The 17,560-nt window shown below is 41.2% G+C and overlaps 1 protein-coding gene across 1 annotated transcript in view; it reads right to left on the bottom strand.

Moving 5' to 3' along the window:
- The window catches only part of creb3l2 (cAMP responsive element binding protein 3 like 2), an 80,699-nt gene extending 65,387 nt beyond the window's left edge, over positions 1–15,312 (bottom strand). Inside the window, exon 1 of the mRNA XM_003220857.4 lies at positions 14,972–15,312. Within this exon, the coding sequence (XP_003220905.1) occupies positions 14,972–15,073 (102 nt within the window). The 5' untranslated portion in view covers positions 15,074–15,312. The remainder of the gene's footprint in view (positions 1–14,971) is intronic.
- Between the last annotated feature and the right edge of the window lie 2,248 nt (positions 15,313–17,560).

The raw sequence follows: 17,560 nt of genomic DNA, 5'->3' as shown, positions 1-17,560 counted from the left end.
ACAAGCACATGTAAATACAGTTTTTTCTCATCTTTTTTCCGGCATCTTGGAGGCTGTGCTCGACTCTGGCCACAGGGGGGGAGGGGGGTGCTGTCGCTTCATCTTCCATGCCGAGGAGCTTTTCCTCCCGATCGATGTTCTTAAGGGTGCCTTTACTACCTTCCTGCTAAAAGCGGTACCTATTTATCTACTCATGTTTCTGCTTCCGACCTGCTAGGTGGGCAGGTGACCTGGGGCTAACAGCAGGTGCTCACCCCCAACCTATGTTCGAACTGCTGACCTTTCTGCAGCACAGTGGTTTAGCCCACTGTGCTAAGCCTCGCTATGTTGAATAGGAAAATTCTAAACCTCAGTTGTCCCTTCTTCTAACTTTAAATTAAATTTAAGATTGGACAGTCCTTCAAAGAAATAACTGATATCTAAAGCACAGGACTCATGTTCATCATAATTGTTACTTTAAAGACACATGATCACACACTTTGCATTATTTTAGTAAGTAGCACAGGTAGCTAAGAAAACATACAGTGAACCGTTAAGACAGAACACACATGGAAATATTGTAATTTTATACCAAGTATGATTTTTGCCCCTATCATTCTCAAAAGCCTGAATGTAAGACAAGAGGAGATAAAGATTTTTCATTCATATCTCACCTTTCTACCAGAACTAAGAATAAAAGTAGCTTAGAAAAATGAAAAGAAATACTCAAAAATACAAATAAGTAAAAATACAGCCAAATTAACCAATAGAATTAAAACAATTTATAGTAAATTGATATTTGTTTTGGAGGAAGGGTTAAGTATGCTACATTTATGAAAATTGTGCTTTCTACTTAACAGAGAAAAGAAACCACACATAATTCTAAAACAAAGCCAGAGGAAATGAAAGGAAATCCACACAGAAGGTACTCTTTTTCAGAGAAATCAAAGTGGCTCCCCAGATGTTCTCTTCACAAATACTTGCCATCCCCTAGCCAGGCTCAATTTTGCCTGATGGGAATGGTAGACCCAAACAGCTGGAAATCCCATGGTTTTCACCTTTGACACAGACCTTATCTGAAGAAAGGCTGAGAGTATTTCTAAGAAAAACAGGAAATCAAGGCACTACAAGTTGGCGCCTACATTTAACCAATCTTACTGAGTAGTTTATCTGCAGGAGATAAGGAAGGCTCAAAGTTTCCCCAGCTCATCCCAAATAACAACCTCTCTGCTCTTAAAGACAAGAAAGCCACAAGGTCTGCTGGAAGCTGAACCATGGACTCTTTGTCATATGCATCCTATCTGTGTATACTCCAGTGTCCAAAATACAGAGTATGACATCCATATATAGGTATGTGCACTGAGCCATCCCAGAATCCCCCAGACACCACTAAATGTATTCTTTTCCAAGTTTGGGACATGCGGATCTCCCAAAACAAGGTATATGTACTTTGTATGAATTCATACCCTTCTATTTAGAGAACACAGCTCGTAGTTCCCATCTAAATTAGTTAACCAACAGTGGATATGTTTCTAGACCAACATTCAAGCCTAACAAGGGTCCCTAAGGTTGTTTACAATAATCCAAACCAATCAAATTATAGTAACATGTTATTAGATTTTAAGACCAAAATTAATCAGCCTGAAAAGATGAAAAGTTAAAACCGCACAGCATAATTAAACTTCGCTGAAGGTCAGCGGGAATATAAATTAGGCTGCCAGATAAGGCCATACCTTGCATCAACCACTAAACTTCTTTTGGTAATGGTATAATAAAGAAGGCAACTAAACTGTATTTATCCCTAACGATTTCCATCCTTTTCATAACACTGTGGATCATTTGTCCCACTCTGACTAGTGGTGGTACTAACAGATACAAATATACAGATGCATACTCTTTGGTTAATATGCTTAATATCCCCTCTGGTTTTGCTATCATACATTTTTAATGCATCCAGTACAAAGGTAAACTGAAGTATAGATGCTGTGCTTTACAAAAGAGGTTTACTTTTTAAAAACCACATCATGAGGAAGAGGTTTGACTTAAATACTCCAGTAATCCTTTGACATTTACAAGTTCCTGGTTACAAAGAACACGACCTTCCCATTGCCTTGGAAGCTCAGAGTTTCCCATCTATATCAATATGTTGACACTGGTTGGCCAGTACAGGATCAACACTGTAAAAGGATTTGAAGGTGTGCTGATCCTTTATTTTACTTGCGTAAGTGGATTAGTATTAGTATAAGAAAGGGGAAGACAAGTTGCTGGCCATTTTTTCCAATCCAGAGGGCGTATCTGCATCCGGAACTTCAAAACTCGTTTAAATAGTTTTACTTATTCTCAGTGAACCCTAAAATGTATACATAGTTCTTTTAAAATCTCTACTTTTACTGAATCAAAATTTTCACTTTAGCAAGTACAGAACAAAATATGGCAGTTTTCCCTTCTCCGCTGATACAAAACTAAAACTTTGGGAAGTTGTTTGTGGCTTTGGGAAGTTACTTGTTGGGACTGCAATGTCCAAAATTCCCCATTCAAGATAGTTAATGCTTGAGGAACTCTGAATAAAACCACAAAAGACTTATGCAAAACTAATGCAAATTGGCCGATTAGAGAGAGGGAAGTTATTGCTTTAAGTGTGGTTGCTGTTTCACCTCACTGCCAGTGAACAGTGGAAATGAAGCCAAGAACAGATACTTTGTAATCAATGGATAAAACAGCAAACTGTATAATACAGCTAATTTAGAATTGTCACTGTCATCCTCATAATGGAGCCCCCAGTGGTGCACTGGGTTAAACCCTTGTGCCGGCAGGACAGCTGACCTGAAGGTTGCCGGTTCAAATCCAGGGAGAGAAGTGAGCTCCCTCTGTCAGCTCCAGCTCCCCATGCAAGGACATGAAAGAAACCTCCTACAAGGATGGTAAAACATCAAAACATCCGGGCGTCCCCTGCACAACATCCTTGCAGATGGCCAATTCTCACACCAGAAGCGACTTGCAGTTTCTCAAGTCACTCCTAACATGAAAAAAATCCCCACGCCAATTTAGATAGCATAGAGCCCTTGCATTTGTTGTTTCTTATTTGATTTACAGCACATCTTTCTTCAAAAGCTGGGACTCACTGAGGTTCACTCATAGATTTTAAAGGGTACAGATACAACATATAAAAGTTGTATCATTGCAAGGCAAACAATTATACAAATTGTATGATTATATTAATCTATTACTGACTTTAAATCAGTTTAAATGCACACTAGAAACAAAGTATGGCAGCCACCTGTTATAAGTCACCAGGCCCTTCCACACAGTCATATAACCCAGAATATCAAGGCAGAAAATCGCACAATATCTGCTTTGAACTGGGAATCCGCACTGCCATATATTCTAGTTCAAAACAGATAATCTGGGATTTTTTTCAGGTGTGTGGAGGGGGCCTCCCTTGCACCAACTTGGAGGTTGCTCACCTAAATGTCAACTATGAAGATACACAAGCAATGTTTCAAACAAGCTCTTTGATCAGGTATAGATGCAGTTAAAAGTACAAAGGAAAAATAACAAACGGATTAGTCATTAATATATTTCACTCTGTATTATTGTGATGTCTCATGGGCCTTGTAGTCCCGTTCCTAGTACTATGGTGACAGACGAAGAGGAAAACTTGGGTTTCCCACCGATTCAGCCAGAATCGGAGCCCTTGCACCTGGAGGATGTTTGCCCTCAAGAAGCCAGCCAAACAAGCCTTGGGCAGAATTCTCCCCCGTTTTCTCGAAGAGACAATTATAATAGAGATAGAGGAAATAGGGAGGCGAATCGCCGGAGCACCAGAATCGCAGCCAAACAATTAGCTGATTAGGTTTGCTTCCCTTGGGAAATTCTAAGGAGTCATGCATCTGGACAAAGTTGGGTTTCTCTTCTAGTTCTCCAGGGAAAGTGGTTTTCTGGCAGGAAACGAGACCCTATTTAGGTGTTTTGCCGCGAAGGAAACCTTGCGGAGTCAACTCGTCAGCTTGTGGAGTGAGATCGTGTGTGGACTACGCAACTCCAGTTCCTTGTTTCCAAGACCAAGTTCCAAGCCTGCCTTGTTTCCCGGACCTCGCCACGGACCCTGTTCTTGTTCCTTGTTGCCTCGTATCAAGCCTTGTTTTGCCAAGAATCTAGTTTGTTTCCAGCCTTGTTGTCAAGTTCTATGGACTAAAGGACCTTGTCATTTCCCCACACTTTGCTTGGCAAAGTGTGTGTTTCGGTTATTGGATTATAACTTTGGACCCTAATATCACATATTGGACATTATTTTCCTGGACTATATTTGGCCTTTCCTGAAAGGTCTATTTCTGAACTTTATTCTTCACTTGTTTTTATTGACTTTATATATTCCTATAATAAAGATATTAGATAGAATCCGGCCTCTGCGCATGGTTATTGGTGCTCTGTAGCCTGGGTCCTGACAATTATTACTGCTGTAATACTCCTCATGCCTATAAGCTAATGAAAATAGAAGGTCAGTGCCAACAGACCAGGAAGAGGTATATGACAGTAAGGTGGACCGAAGATATCAATATCCCAGTCAGCTCTCCCAGTTTCCCCCAGCAGTTAAGCATTTACATAGAAGTACATATCTACTTTTTCATAAATCCCCAATACCTGTGACATCAAAAGAATACATTCTGCAACATTGAAATTATCCCAATTTTTTAGTGTCTGTAAAATGTATCAGTTCACAAGTCCTATAGAACACACATTATTTGCATCCAGAACAATGGCCTAAGTCCAGGTGTGTTGCACTAGATCAGGGGTCCCCAAACTAAGGCCCGGGGGCCGGATGCGGCCCATCGAAGCCATTTATCCGGCCCCCACAGCACAAGGGCAGAAGGGGGTTGGGCTAAATGACCCAAGGGGTCACTTCTTCTCTTACAACCATTATTATTATCACATTATTATTATTATTAATTATTATTAACAACATTGAGGCTGGATGGCCATATGTCAGAGATGCTTTGCTTGTGCTTTTGGTGCACAGAGGCAGATGGGGGTTGGACTAAATGTCCCAAGGGGTCTCTTCCAACCCACTTTATTATTATTTTATCATGACACAGCAAACAAGATAGATATGCTGGATTTCATATCACAAGATCACAAGTCGAACACTTCCCAAGTGTCTAGGACTGTGTGATGTATTTTCGGATGATGCACGCAGATCCCAGCAGGGTGGCCTTTTGCAGTTGGCAGATCGTAATTTTGTCAATGTCTATTGTTTCCAAATGCCAGCTGAGATCTTTTGGCATGGCACCCAGTGTGCCGATCACCACCGGGACCACCTGCACTGTTTTCTGCCAGAGTCTTTGAAGTTCAATCTTATTTTATTATTATTATTATTATTATTATTATTATTATTATTATTACTATTAACATTGAGGTTGGGTGGTCATCCATCAGGGGTGCTTTGCTTGTGCTTTCAGTGAACAAAGGCATAAGGGAATTCGACTCAATGGCCCAAAGGGTCTCTTCCAACCCTCTTTTTTATTAATATTGTTGTTGTTGTTGTTGTTATTATTATTATTATTATTTATTGCTCAGTGGCCAACTATAGTCTGGCCCTCCAACGGTCTGAAGGATCGTGAATTGGCCCCCTGTTTAAAAAGTTTGGGGACCCCTGCACTAGATATTTCATCAGAGGACAATAAGGTGACATTAAGATATGTAAAAACACACTTAAAATCATCCCCCAATCTCCAATTTTAGAGTAAGAATTTACCTAACTGAAACATCCAAACAGATTAACAAGCAAACATGAATGGGTTTTCAAATTTGTAGTCCAATTCACATACTGCTTCTTCTTCTCATTATTATGATTACTGCTACTCCTGTTGTTGTTGTTGTTATTCACCTTTCTCTCAGAAATCAAAGCAGCATACTAAAACTTACACAGATAGAGCTCAAACATACAAAAAAGGTATTGTTAAAGAACAATGAAACTATTCCCACCACAGAAAACAATATTGTGTTGTGTTTCTAAGTTTGTATAGAACTCAGCTGTTAAAATACAATGTGCCTCATATTTTTAAATATACAATGTTTCTCACATATACTAGTATACTGACACAAAGCACAAAATGGTTCCAGTGCCTGAGAGATGAAAACTTGCATTATTAATAGCGATGTGATTTCTTTCTTGAAAAAAATCTCCATCTGCCTCCCCGCTGCCCTCCCTTTCCTAAGTGGCGTGCAAACTTTCTGCACCTGGATTCATCTCTCTCTGGGCCTCTCTGTGGTAGCAGCCACTCCAGCTTAGCATAAAGAGTTCTTTATGCTGCTGACTTCAGCTGACATTCCAAGGGGGAAGGAAAAGAAATTCAGGGCTCAAAAGCTAAACCTGGGCTCACGGATAAACAAGGTGAAGTCTCTGTTTCCACTGCCCAGCAAGTGAGTTTGCACTTCTCAAGAGTGAAACATTCCGCTGAATATGTTCCCACTTCCACCATTTAAACAGCAGCCTTGAATACACCTAAATCTGATGAATTCCACGTGCAGGACAGTCCCTATATCCGGAGGACGAGTAACCACAATTTCATTTATCCACTTCGGACAAAATATAGGTTATCTAGGGATTTTCTATATACTCCAATAGTATTCTACAGTATTCTTGTGCCAAAAGTTCATTTCAATAGGATTCACTGTTATCTACAGTTTTCCATTTCCACTGGTAGATACAGAGGTCTTACTGTAATGTTGTATAAGAAAGTGGTTTTGAGACCTAAAATTGATGTGTTGTACATCACACAGGGTTAATGTTTAAGAACACACACAAATGCAGATCCAAAATAGTTCCAAAATACTGAAATACAGGCAGGCTCCAATTTGCAAACAAGATTGGTTCTGTATGTTAGTTCTTAAGTTGAATCTGTACGTTAAGTCGGAACAGGGATATTTTTAAGGTGTAATATATATAAGGCTTGTGAAAGTTGGATGGAAGGCAATCCGTTTTTGGTATCCAAATTTCGTTGGGTACCCAGATCCATTTTCGGGAGCCTCCCAATAATTTATAGTTTATAGAAAAATCTGTTTTTGGCTAGACAGCCGAAAGATCCGGGAAGATCTGGCCAATTGGCAGCAAGGCTCGCTTTTCCATTCCTGTGCTCCTTTTCCTTCTTTCTTTCAAGGGAGTCTGGGTTTGAGAAACGAGGTTAAGAAAGCACCCTTCCTGAGACTTTTCCCCTTCTTCCTTTCAAGTGAGCCTGGGCGTGAGGAATTAAGTTAAAGAAGCATCCTTCCTGGGCTCCTTTTCTTTCTTCCTTTGAAGGGAGCCTGGGTTTGAGGAATGAGGTTAAGGAAGCATGTGCCACGTACCCCCAAGTAGAAGGGAAGAAGCCGTGCCCAACAGCCACGTGGGCCATTTTGGGTGAAAAAAACATGGTGGCTGAGCTAACACACCTTTTATCCATGATAACTCTTTCAGGTGGCGAATTTCCCTTTTGAGGAGTAGATTTATCTCACTTTCTGTTGTCTCAGCCCTGTTCTTAACTATGAGTCATTTGTAAGTCATGTTTGTAACTCAGGGACTGGCGGTAGTCTCATTGTCTATAAATGCACATATACAACATATAGTTATCCTGTCCTAGAGAACTACTCCCAAGTGATTTCCAGATCTGTTCCATATTTTGGATTCTCGTTTTGTACAGCAAAATGTCTGTCATTCTGTTGGGCAAAAAGGTAAAGAGCCAAGATTTGTCTACTGAACATCGTATGGTTCAAACATTTATTTTTCAAGAAAGACTAGCCTCAATGTAGCTACAATTACTAGCAGAGCTAGGAAAAGTTATTTTGGGACTATGGCTTGCAGAATTCTAAGCCGATATGGTCATTTTTCCCAGTTCTAGTAGATAGTACCTTGAGTTCTCTTTGCTGTAATGAGGCTATCTTCATGAGCCATTTTTGCTGGTTCAGAATAAGCATCTCTTATGAAACAAATGAAATATCTGTATTTCATAGTAGGCAAGATTTTGTCTTCACAATCAGGAAATTATTTCAGCATGTAGAGCCAGCAGAAAAACTAGCTTCAGAAATATGCACCAATATTATCCTAACATTTCACTCCTTACTTGGAAGCACCTGCCACAAAACATTCGTAGGCAAGCTCCATTCACTGCAGCCTGCAAAGGATTTCAGATAGCATTCAGTTCTGAAGCATTCAAATATGTCCAGGTGCCAAGAACGCAGGGTGCTTTCAAGTGGGAGATCTTATATTCACCAACACTTGTGGACATCAGCTAAACTTAAGCAACATTCCTTAACTTGGTGACATTGGACTCATTCCCATCGTTGCCAAGTCTATGGGATGTGTAGTTTTACATCAAAGGGCATCAGAGTGAGAAAATTTTCTCCAGACTAATTAGAAAAGTGTGTAGTATACTACTCAAAACACAGAATCAGGAAGGGGTGGCCTAGGTTGAAATCCCCATGAATCTAAGACATTGTGCCAGTAAAACTTGATAGCTTTTGAGATAAAAGCTAAAGAAAAATGTTTTCATGCCACATTATTCTACTTGAACAAGAGCAGAATCTAAGCAAAACAAACACTACAAAAGTGGTTCTTCAAGAAGTATAGTTGTACAATAGGTTTCAAATAATTTTTGGATTTTTAAAAAATTATTATAGTTGTCAAATTTGAGTAGATAAGACATTTTGTATTTTTGTAGGCACAGGGAAGGCTATGGGAGGTATTCTCAAGTCTCGTTTGGGCCTTTTGAGTATACAAACATGTGTTAATTCTTGCCCATTTTTATTTTTGCACTGTAATCTGTTGCAAGAGTTTGGGATATAACAAAACTGAAATTATGAAACAAAAATAATGATTGCATGCTAGCAACTGAAAGTTTCTCCCACTAACGGCTGCTGTGTGGGTCAGGCCTGGTAAAGTATTCAGAGTTGCATTCCAGCATTTGAAAGCCTCATGCAAGGGGTGGGGGAAGGAATTCCAATGGATTAACATTATATTGGAAATCAGTCTCAACCAGTTTTCCTGCAAGGAAATGTCTCATAAGATTTTCCTTGAGCTAATGCCCTTGCCAACTCACACAGTTCACCATAGCCCTCTTCACAAATAATCACCAGAAATACACTGCACAAAAGTAGCAAGAGAAGTGTCAAGTGATGAAAGCCACACAATAGCATCTTCTCGCCATTTCATAATTTTATAAAGCACTTGACATGACACCTGGTTTTTAACAGCCAATACTACTAAACCTAGAGGATTTTTGAAGAAGTTTGAGTTTCTATAAAAAATGTTCATCTTTGAAATTTTATACGATATAAGCTTCTCAATAGCTGGGTGAAAAAAAACAAAGGAAAGGTGAGGAGAACAGTAAAGTGGTTTAACTCTGAAGTGGCAATACCATTTCACACCACTACAAAAAAGAGGCTTATCACTACAGCCCTCCAAACATTGCTGGCCTGCAAATCCCATCATCTTTTACCTATATATACTGCATCAGGCTGATGGGAGTTGCGGTCTAAGAACTAAAAAGCCACATCTTCTCCATTTGTGAATTAAGGAACTCTTTTGGTAAAGGTATCATGACTTCTTTGCACATTCCCTTTCATATATGTTCTTTCCCTCTGCACATGCTGTAAAATTCTGTACAACAAGACCCAGCAGGTTTGCAGCCTCTATACTTGATCACTGGAAAAAGAACAGAGGATGTTACCTGATCTCTAGTCAGATTATCTGTCTCTCTATCACAGTATCATCTGCTCAGACTGGCACAAGCTGTCAGGCAGCTGTTTTTGCCATCATCTCCCATTTGATCTTTTAAACTGAATGCCACTTCTTCATGCAGGGCAAGTCCTTTACAATTGAGCTTTATCCTAGTAATATGTTCATGTTGCATATCTTAAAGTGGGAAACTTTATTTTTAACTTCAATTTCCCCAAGACGTGCTATTAGTACAGATGGTGAACCTGCCAGTTGGAAGATTCTGGACAAAAAAGGAACTTTCTCAAACTCTTTAAAAAATCCTCACCACTGTGATGGGTGAAATGAGCCCAGAGAGAGGCCCAATATTTCAGAGCCCTTGAAGGGGCACCATTCATGGAAAAACACTGCATTTCTTCCAAGAATGCCAATTCTATATAGGAAATATCTAGTATCAGAAATAATTACCCTACTGCAATGCTGTCATAAATGAACACCCTTCTTTTACTTCATAGGCCTGAATGGTGGCTATTCAGTTATACTTGAAAAAGCTAAAGATTTTTGATGTATAATGTTAGAAACTTGAGTGGCGATAGATTCCCTTCTCATCATATGACAAACTATAATCCATTCATGATGCTCCACAGAATTCAATGGGAATGTCTGATAACCAAGTCCTGCCAAGTTCAATTACTGATCAGACTGATAAGTGATAATTATACAGGCCAAGGATGCACTGTGAAAGGGAAAGGACTTTCTAGTGATAAACCAAGAGGAAATTAAATTATGTACTATGATCCAATCATTCTTCAAGTGTTTCCCCAAGCTACAAGGCCTTGAACCTTGACTAATGATACATTGGTTCTGGAAAATTCACGTTACTGAAAACGATTAAAATGGATGCCTCGCCGCTACTATGTTGTACCAGGGCTACTACAACAAGAACCAGTCATAATAGAGTTTGTTTAATTTCACAAAAAAACAACCACAACATTGCCATGCATCACTCCACAGCTTGGAAAAATTACATTGGACTCCAACTCCCAGACATCTGAAGCTTTGTTGGTTGCGAATTCTGGGGAATATGAAGCCTTGCCTTCTTCTGAGTCTAGGAGAGTATAACTTGCTCAATATCATTCAGTAAGTTTCTGTGGCATAGCAGAGATTCGAGCAGTTCTTCCAATACGTTGGTCCATTTAAACCACTATTTCAAGCTGGCTTTCTACTGAAAGATTGTATTCTACTAGTATTATGAACTTCTGCCAACTTTACTCCAGAACGCTAAGAAAAAATGTTGTGCTAAAGGGCACAAAAATTATCCCTCTTAAATGTTACTTCAAATTAGGCAGAAACTTATGGACCGAAGTCAATTGTTGCTCTTTTCTTGTGTGTGTGCCTTCAAGACTCTTATCAACTAATGGCTATCCCATTAATTTCAATTTGGGTAGACAAGGAATACTGAGAGGTAATTTTACCAGTTCCTTCCTCTCAAATATAGCCTACAGTACCTGGAATTCCTTGAGTTTCCCATCCAAAGAATTAACCTGTGCTGAGCCTGCTTACCTTCTAAGGTCAAAGAGGATTGGATGTCTTTAGGATAATTAGAACAAGCTGATCTATCCTTAGGGCATTCTAAGTTATGTGGACATGATTTGTGCTGTATGGGATTGCATTAATATATGTAAGACATTTCCCTTTCAGAAGTATTGACTATAGCTCTTATAATCCCCAGTAAACATTGCAGTCCAATAAATCTAAAAGGTACCATAGTAAGGAGGGCTTCTCACTTTATAAATAAAAAGACTACAGCTAGCCAACTTCATTCTCAGAGTGCATAGTTGGAGGAGCTTCTCTTTCCTTTCAATATTTTAAAAGTTAGCTCTCAGAGGAAAAAACTATTCAGCACATTTAAAGAGGGCTTTCTCTTAAGATTCTTTTTGTTCTAATACATGGTTTCTTGTATGGAACGGCTGAACATACTTTACATTCTCCAAATTATTCCTCCCTTCAGCTCAGGGGTATTTAAAGACAGCAAAAGAGAAAGAAACAAGAAGAGAGCTAACAAAGTGGAGGAAAGTTTGCATAGAAACTTTGGGTACATCTACACTGTAGAATTAATGCAGCTTGACACCACTTTAGTTGCCATGGCTCAATGCTATGGAATCATGGGAAGTGAAGTTTTACTAAGCCTTTTACCTTCTCTGCTGGAGAGTGCTGGTGCCTCTTCAAACTGGAAATTCCTGAATTCCATAGCATTGAGCCATGGCAGTTAAAGTGGTGTCAAACTGAATTAATTCTACAGTGTAAATGCACCCTGAGTTGTGCGAAAGCCAGTGGACTTTCCAGTAAAGAGGAGAAAGGGAGAAAATCAAACATCTGGAACATGCTGGCAACTATTGGTGTTTGCTTATTCACCGTGGCTTTCCTAAGTATCCTTTCATGACGATTATTTGGAAATGCTTCCCGAACTGGCTCTCATAATGACAGTAAATCATTAGCAGATGGGACAGCCAAGGCCAAACCATGTTATTATATTTCCCAGTCTGCTTTTCTTTCTCTTGCAGACAACTTCTCAGGAACCCCCTTGATTTGAAGAAACAGGAAGGAAAACTCCAAGCAAAGGTTACATAAACAGTTACTTCTGAAGAAACAGGAATTATCCCTGATGCAAAAAAAGAAGCCATTAGATATAATAAGCACAAAGGCCTTGGGAGAGACAGAGTAGCATTCAGCGCATTTCCCCCATTGCGTCAACCGCTTGCCACCTCCTTCCTCCTGGAATTCCAGACTCCAGCCCTTCCTCCATTTCTTCAAGCCATAAAATAGTTGAGAGAACTTCTCACCACCCATATGTTATTCAAATGCTTAACGCTAACTGGATGAAACAAAGTAGCTTTTTTAAAAAAATACCAAAAAAAGTAAAGATTCAAAAGCAATGATAAAAATCCAAAGAGATGCCAAACCCAGACCAGCTCATCATCCAAAAAAGAAACCCCACCTACTTAATGACTGCCCAAAACTTGATAATAAGAGGGTAACGTTCCGAAGCCAGATGTGTCCTGGCCACAACTTGCAGACTAAAGGCGTACCTACACAATAGAATTAATGCAGTTTGACACCACTTTAACTGCCACAGCTCAATGAAATGGAATCCCGAGAGCTGGAGTTTTACAAGGCCTCTTCTGTCAGTGTGATAGTGCCCCAACAAACAACAACTTTCAAGATTCCTCCTTTCCTAACTGTGTTTTCCTTACGTTTCTATTTGTGCATCACTCCCTTTTTGTACTTATTTCTCTCCCCTTCCCTTTTCCTCCCCCCCCCCCCCTGTTTTTCCTCACAGGTATTCCTCGTTTTTAAATTGTTTTGTATGTCACACTGTTTGTTTTTCACTTATCCTTTAAATAAAAATAAATTTAAAAAAAAAGTAGTATCAAACTGGGCTCATTCTACAGTGTATAGATGGACCCTGAGTTCTGCCACAGAGGTTAAAGAGGTATCAAACTGCATTAATCCTACAGTAGAGATGCACTCTGAATTCTGAAAAAGCCAAAAGACTTTTCAGTACAAGGGGTTTCCATGTACTGTATTCGGTTTTATATTTTATTTTAGTGTGTGTTATGAGGGTTTCTGTATTTTATGATGTTTTCATTTTATTTTTATTTATTATTTTTATTTGATTAGTCTTTATTTTATTTGTCATTTTGTTTATTAAGTTTTTTTCGTGTCAGGAGCAACTTGTGAAACTGCAAGTCTCTTCTGGTGTGAAAAAATTGGCCATCTGCAAAGACGTTGCCCAGTGGACATCTGGGTGTTTTGATGTTTTACCATCCTGGTGGGAGGCTTTCCTCATGTCCCCGTATGGGGAGCTGGAGATGACAAAGGGAGCTCATCCATACTCTCCCCGGGTTGGATTCGAACCAGCAACCTTCAGGTCAGCAGTCCTGTCGAAAAAAAGGTTTAACCCAGTGGTTGTCAACCTGTGGGTCCCCAGCTGTTTGGGCCTACAAAGCCCAGAATTCCCAGCAAGTTTACCAGCTGTTAGGATTTCTGGGAGTGGAAAGCCAAATCTTCTGGGGACCCACAAGTTGAGAACCACTGTTTTAACCTATTGCGCCATTGGGGGCTCCTATTTATCAAGTTACAGTTAGCTTGTTTATATTGTCTAATGGGCCTTGTTCTGACAAAAACTGTTTGCATGGTTTCCTTTTGGCATTGAATGGTTGCCATATTGTTGGAAACATCCACGAGTTCCTTCGGGGAGATAGGGCAGTTTATAAATAAAGTTTATTATTATTATTTACAAGGTCTTTCTTTTGTCAATATCAGCATTGGTGGGGGCCTTGCCAAACTATAGCTCCCAAGACTCCATAGCATTGAGCTATGAGAGTGGTAGGTAAAAGTAAAGCTTTTCCCCTGACATGAAGTCTAGTTGTGTCCGACTCTGGCAGGTGGTGCTTATCTCCATTTCTAAGCCAAAGAGCTGGTGTTGTCCATAGACACCTCCAAGGTCATGTGGCTGGCATAACTGCATGGAGCACCGTTACCTTCCCGCCTGAGCAGTACCTATTGATCTACTCACATTTGCATGTTTTCAAACTGCTACGTTGGTAGAAACTGGGGCTAACTGCGGGAGCTTACTCCACTCCCTGGATTCGAACCGCCAACCTTTCGGTCAGCAAGTTCAGCAGCTCAGCAGTTTAATCCGCTGCACCACCAGGGGACTGCATGAGAGTGGCACTGAACTGCATTATTTCAGGAGTGTGTGGATGCACCAAGGCCTTTTCTCGCACTGCAAAAGTCCATTGGCTTTTAGCAGGCCTCTTGGGAGCTGTAGTTCGGCATGACACATGCCCAAACAGAATCAAACTACAACTCCCAAGACTGCACAAGCATCAATTAAGCCATGGCGGTTGAAGGGGTGTCCATGAATACATTCTATAGTGCAAATGCACCCAAATAAAGCTATGGGGAGAGAAGGTTTACTTTTTGGGTGCATCTATATTATGCATAGGCAAACATGGGCCCTCCAGGTGTTTTGGACTCCAACTCCCACCATTCCTAACAGCCTCAGGCCCCTTCCTTTTCCCCCTCAGCCGCTTAAGCGGCTGAGGGAGAAAAGGAAAGGGCCTGAGGCTGTTAGGAATGGTGGGAGTTGGAGTCCAAAACACCTGGAAGGCCCAAGTTTTCCCATACCTAATCTACACAGTGGGATGAATACAGCTTGACACCCTGTCAGCAGTGGCCTGGATGATACTCCCACAAACCCTTCAGATTGGCCTTCCTTGCTCTTTGCTCCCTTCTCACCGTGTTGTAGAGCAGGCCATCGGAGTCCACCGGTTCTGACAGCTCGCTCAGCTTCCGGTCCCAATGCAACAGGTTCTGCTCCCCATTTTCCAACACTTCCATGGCTAGGAATCACAGAGGGCAGAGGCAGGAGAGAGGCCACGAAAGCACACCTTTGATACCAAGTCAACAAGAACAGCCTTGGCCCATAAGGGAGGCAGATCAATGCTCCTACTCCCTTCCCTCAGGCTGCCAACTTCGCTCTGAGGGAGACCCTCCCACCAAGACCTCCAACCTCAGACTGGCACCAGCCACAGCCGTCCCTCCAACCCCCACCAAAGCTCCGGCCAATCATAGGCCGCGCTGAAGCCGCCGGCCAATCAGAGCCCGCGCTCCCGAACTCTCCGTTCTCCGCCGCCCTCTCCGTTCTGACAAGTCTGTTCCTAGGGCTCTTTCCAGCTGTGGAATGTGGATCGTACGTCACGCAAAGGGGCGGGGCGTTTAGTTCCCGCCCCCTCAATCCGCTTGGGCCAATGTCTGTTCTCGCTGAAAGTTCCACAGACTTGGGAAGATTGGCACGGGTTCTAACCAATGGAATAGCGACAAGAATACAGTTTGGAGAGAAGCCACGCCCATTCCTTAAGAGCAAAATCAAAATAAACGTTAAGGGAAGGGGAGGGAGGGGGAAACACTCCGGAAAGTGGCTGGTATTTTGCAAGAACAGGAGGAAATTGTTGTTACAGTAGACTCTCACTTATCCAACATAAACGGGCCGGCAGAATGTTGGATAAGCGAATATGTTGGATAATATGGAGGGATTAAGGAAAAGCCTATTAAACATCAAATTAGGTTATGATTTTACAAATTAAGCACCCAAACATTATGTTATACAACAAATTTGACAGAAAAAGTAGTTCCATGCGCAATAATGCTATGTAGTAATTACTGTATTTACAAATTTAGCACCAAAATATCACGATGTATTGACAACATTGACTACAAAAATGCGTTGGATAATCCAGAACGTTGGATAAGCGAATGTTGGATAAGTGAGACTCTACTGTATTTGTTATTGTTATTAATGGAATTTGTATGCTGCCTGTCTCCTAGACTGTTTTCCAAAATAATCAAATATATTCATCCTAAAAATTTATAACAAGGACTGGAGGAAATGATTACTGTTGTAATTTGTTATTTTTGTTTTGTTTTGATCGTATTTGCATGCTGCCTTTCTCCCAGATTGCAATCCAAAGTAGCCTTCAAAACAATCAATTTTGTTATTAACTAGCTTGGGGACCTGGCAATGCCTGAGTTATTTAAAACAGGCATTGTTTGTTTTTGTATGTTAGGTATTGTCATTTTGGTATGGGTGAACTACAATTCCCAGAATTGTGAGTTAATCCTGCCCAAACACTGTCGGTATTCAAAGTTTGCCATTTTGGGTCTGTGAGCCATGTTTGGCCCAGATATGTCATCGTCTGACTGCAGTGCTCTCTGGATAAGAGTGAACTACAGCTCCCAGATTCCCAGGGCAATCACCCCCAAACCCCGTCTGTATGCACAGTTGGCCATGTTGGGCCTGTGTGCCAAGTTTGGTCCAGGTCTGTCTTTCGTGGGGGTCACAGTGGTCTATGGGAGCCGAATCGGTAATACAAATCCCATTGTCTGTGGTCCATCCTCCCCCAAAGTGCACCAGGACATAAAGAGGGTCATAGGGGAGTCTATGTGCCAAGTTTGGTCCAGGTACATCTTTCATGGGAATTGCAGTGGTCTATGGGAGCCGAATCAGTAATACAAATCCCATTGTCTGTGGTCCATCCTCCCCCAAAGTGCACCAGGACATAAAGTGGGTCATGGTAGGGTCTGTGTGCTAGGTTTGGTCATGGTCCCTCATTCGTAGGGGCCACAGTGGTCTCTGGAAGTGAGTGAAGGAACTGCAAGTCCCATCATCCATGGCATGTTTGGTCCAGGTCCATCACTGGTTGGGTTCACAATGCTCTCTGGATGTAGTTGAACTTCAACTCCTATAAATCAAGATCAACCCCCCCCCCCCCCAAATTTGGTCATGGGGGTTCTGTGTTCCAAATGTGGTCCAGGTACATTGTCAAGGTTGACTACAGCTTCCCAGCCCCCTCCAGTATGTTCAGTTGCTGATCAATTCCTCTGTTTGCTGTGTGCCATAGAAAGAGTAGGAAAGAGTTAGGGGAGAGGCAGTGGGTGGGGTGATGCAAATTCCACACCAATGGAGAGGGAAAGGAACCCTGGGATGCCTGTGGCAGAGGAAACACAAAAATTAGCATGAAATTGTCCCCAAATGAAAGCCTTCACTTGGGTGGTGGGCAGAATGGTGTTTGTGGAGGACACTGGCAGGGCTTTTGGACATGTTCACGGCACCCACTATAATCTGCAATGTCACTGGAGGACGCTCCTTTGATGGATCCTCAGCACTGGGAGTTATAGCTGTTTGTGGAGGCGGGAGCCTGTATGTGTAAAATGAATACCCCTGCCACATACACACATACAGATTTTCACTATTATTATGTGTATAGATTCTATTCATATTATTAATAATCTATTGTTATAAATATATATTTCATACTGATGTTATTT

Source organism: Anolis carolinensis, chromosome 5, assembly GCF_035594765.1.
Source record: "Anolis carolinensis isolate JA03-04 chromosome 5, rAnoCar3.1.pri, whole genome shotgun sequence".
Classification (NCBI taxonomy): Eukaryota; Metazoa; Chordata; class Lepidosauria; order Squamata; family Dactyloidae; genus Anolis; species Anolis carolinensis.
Note: the sequence above shows the minus strand (reverse complement) of the source record. Positions and strands in the feature narration are given on the sequence as shown.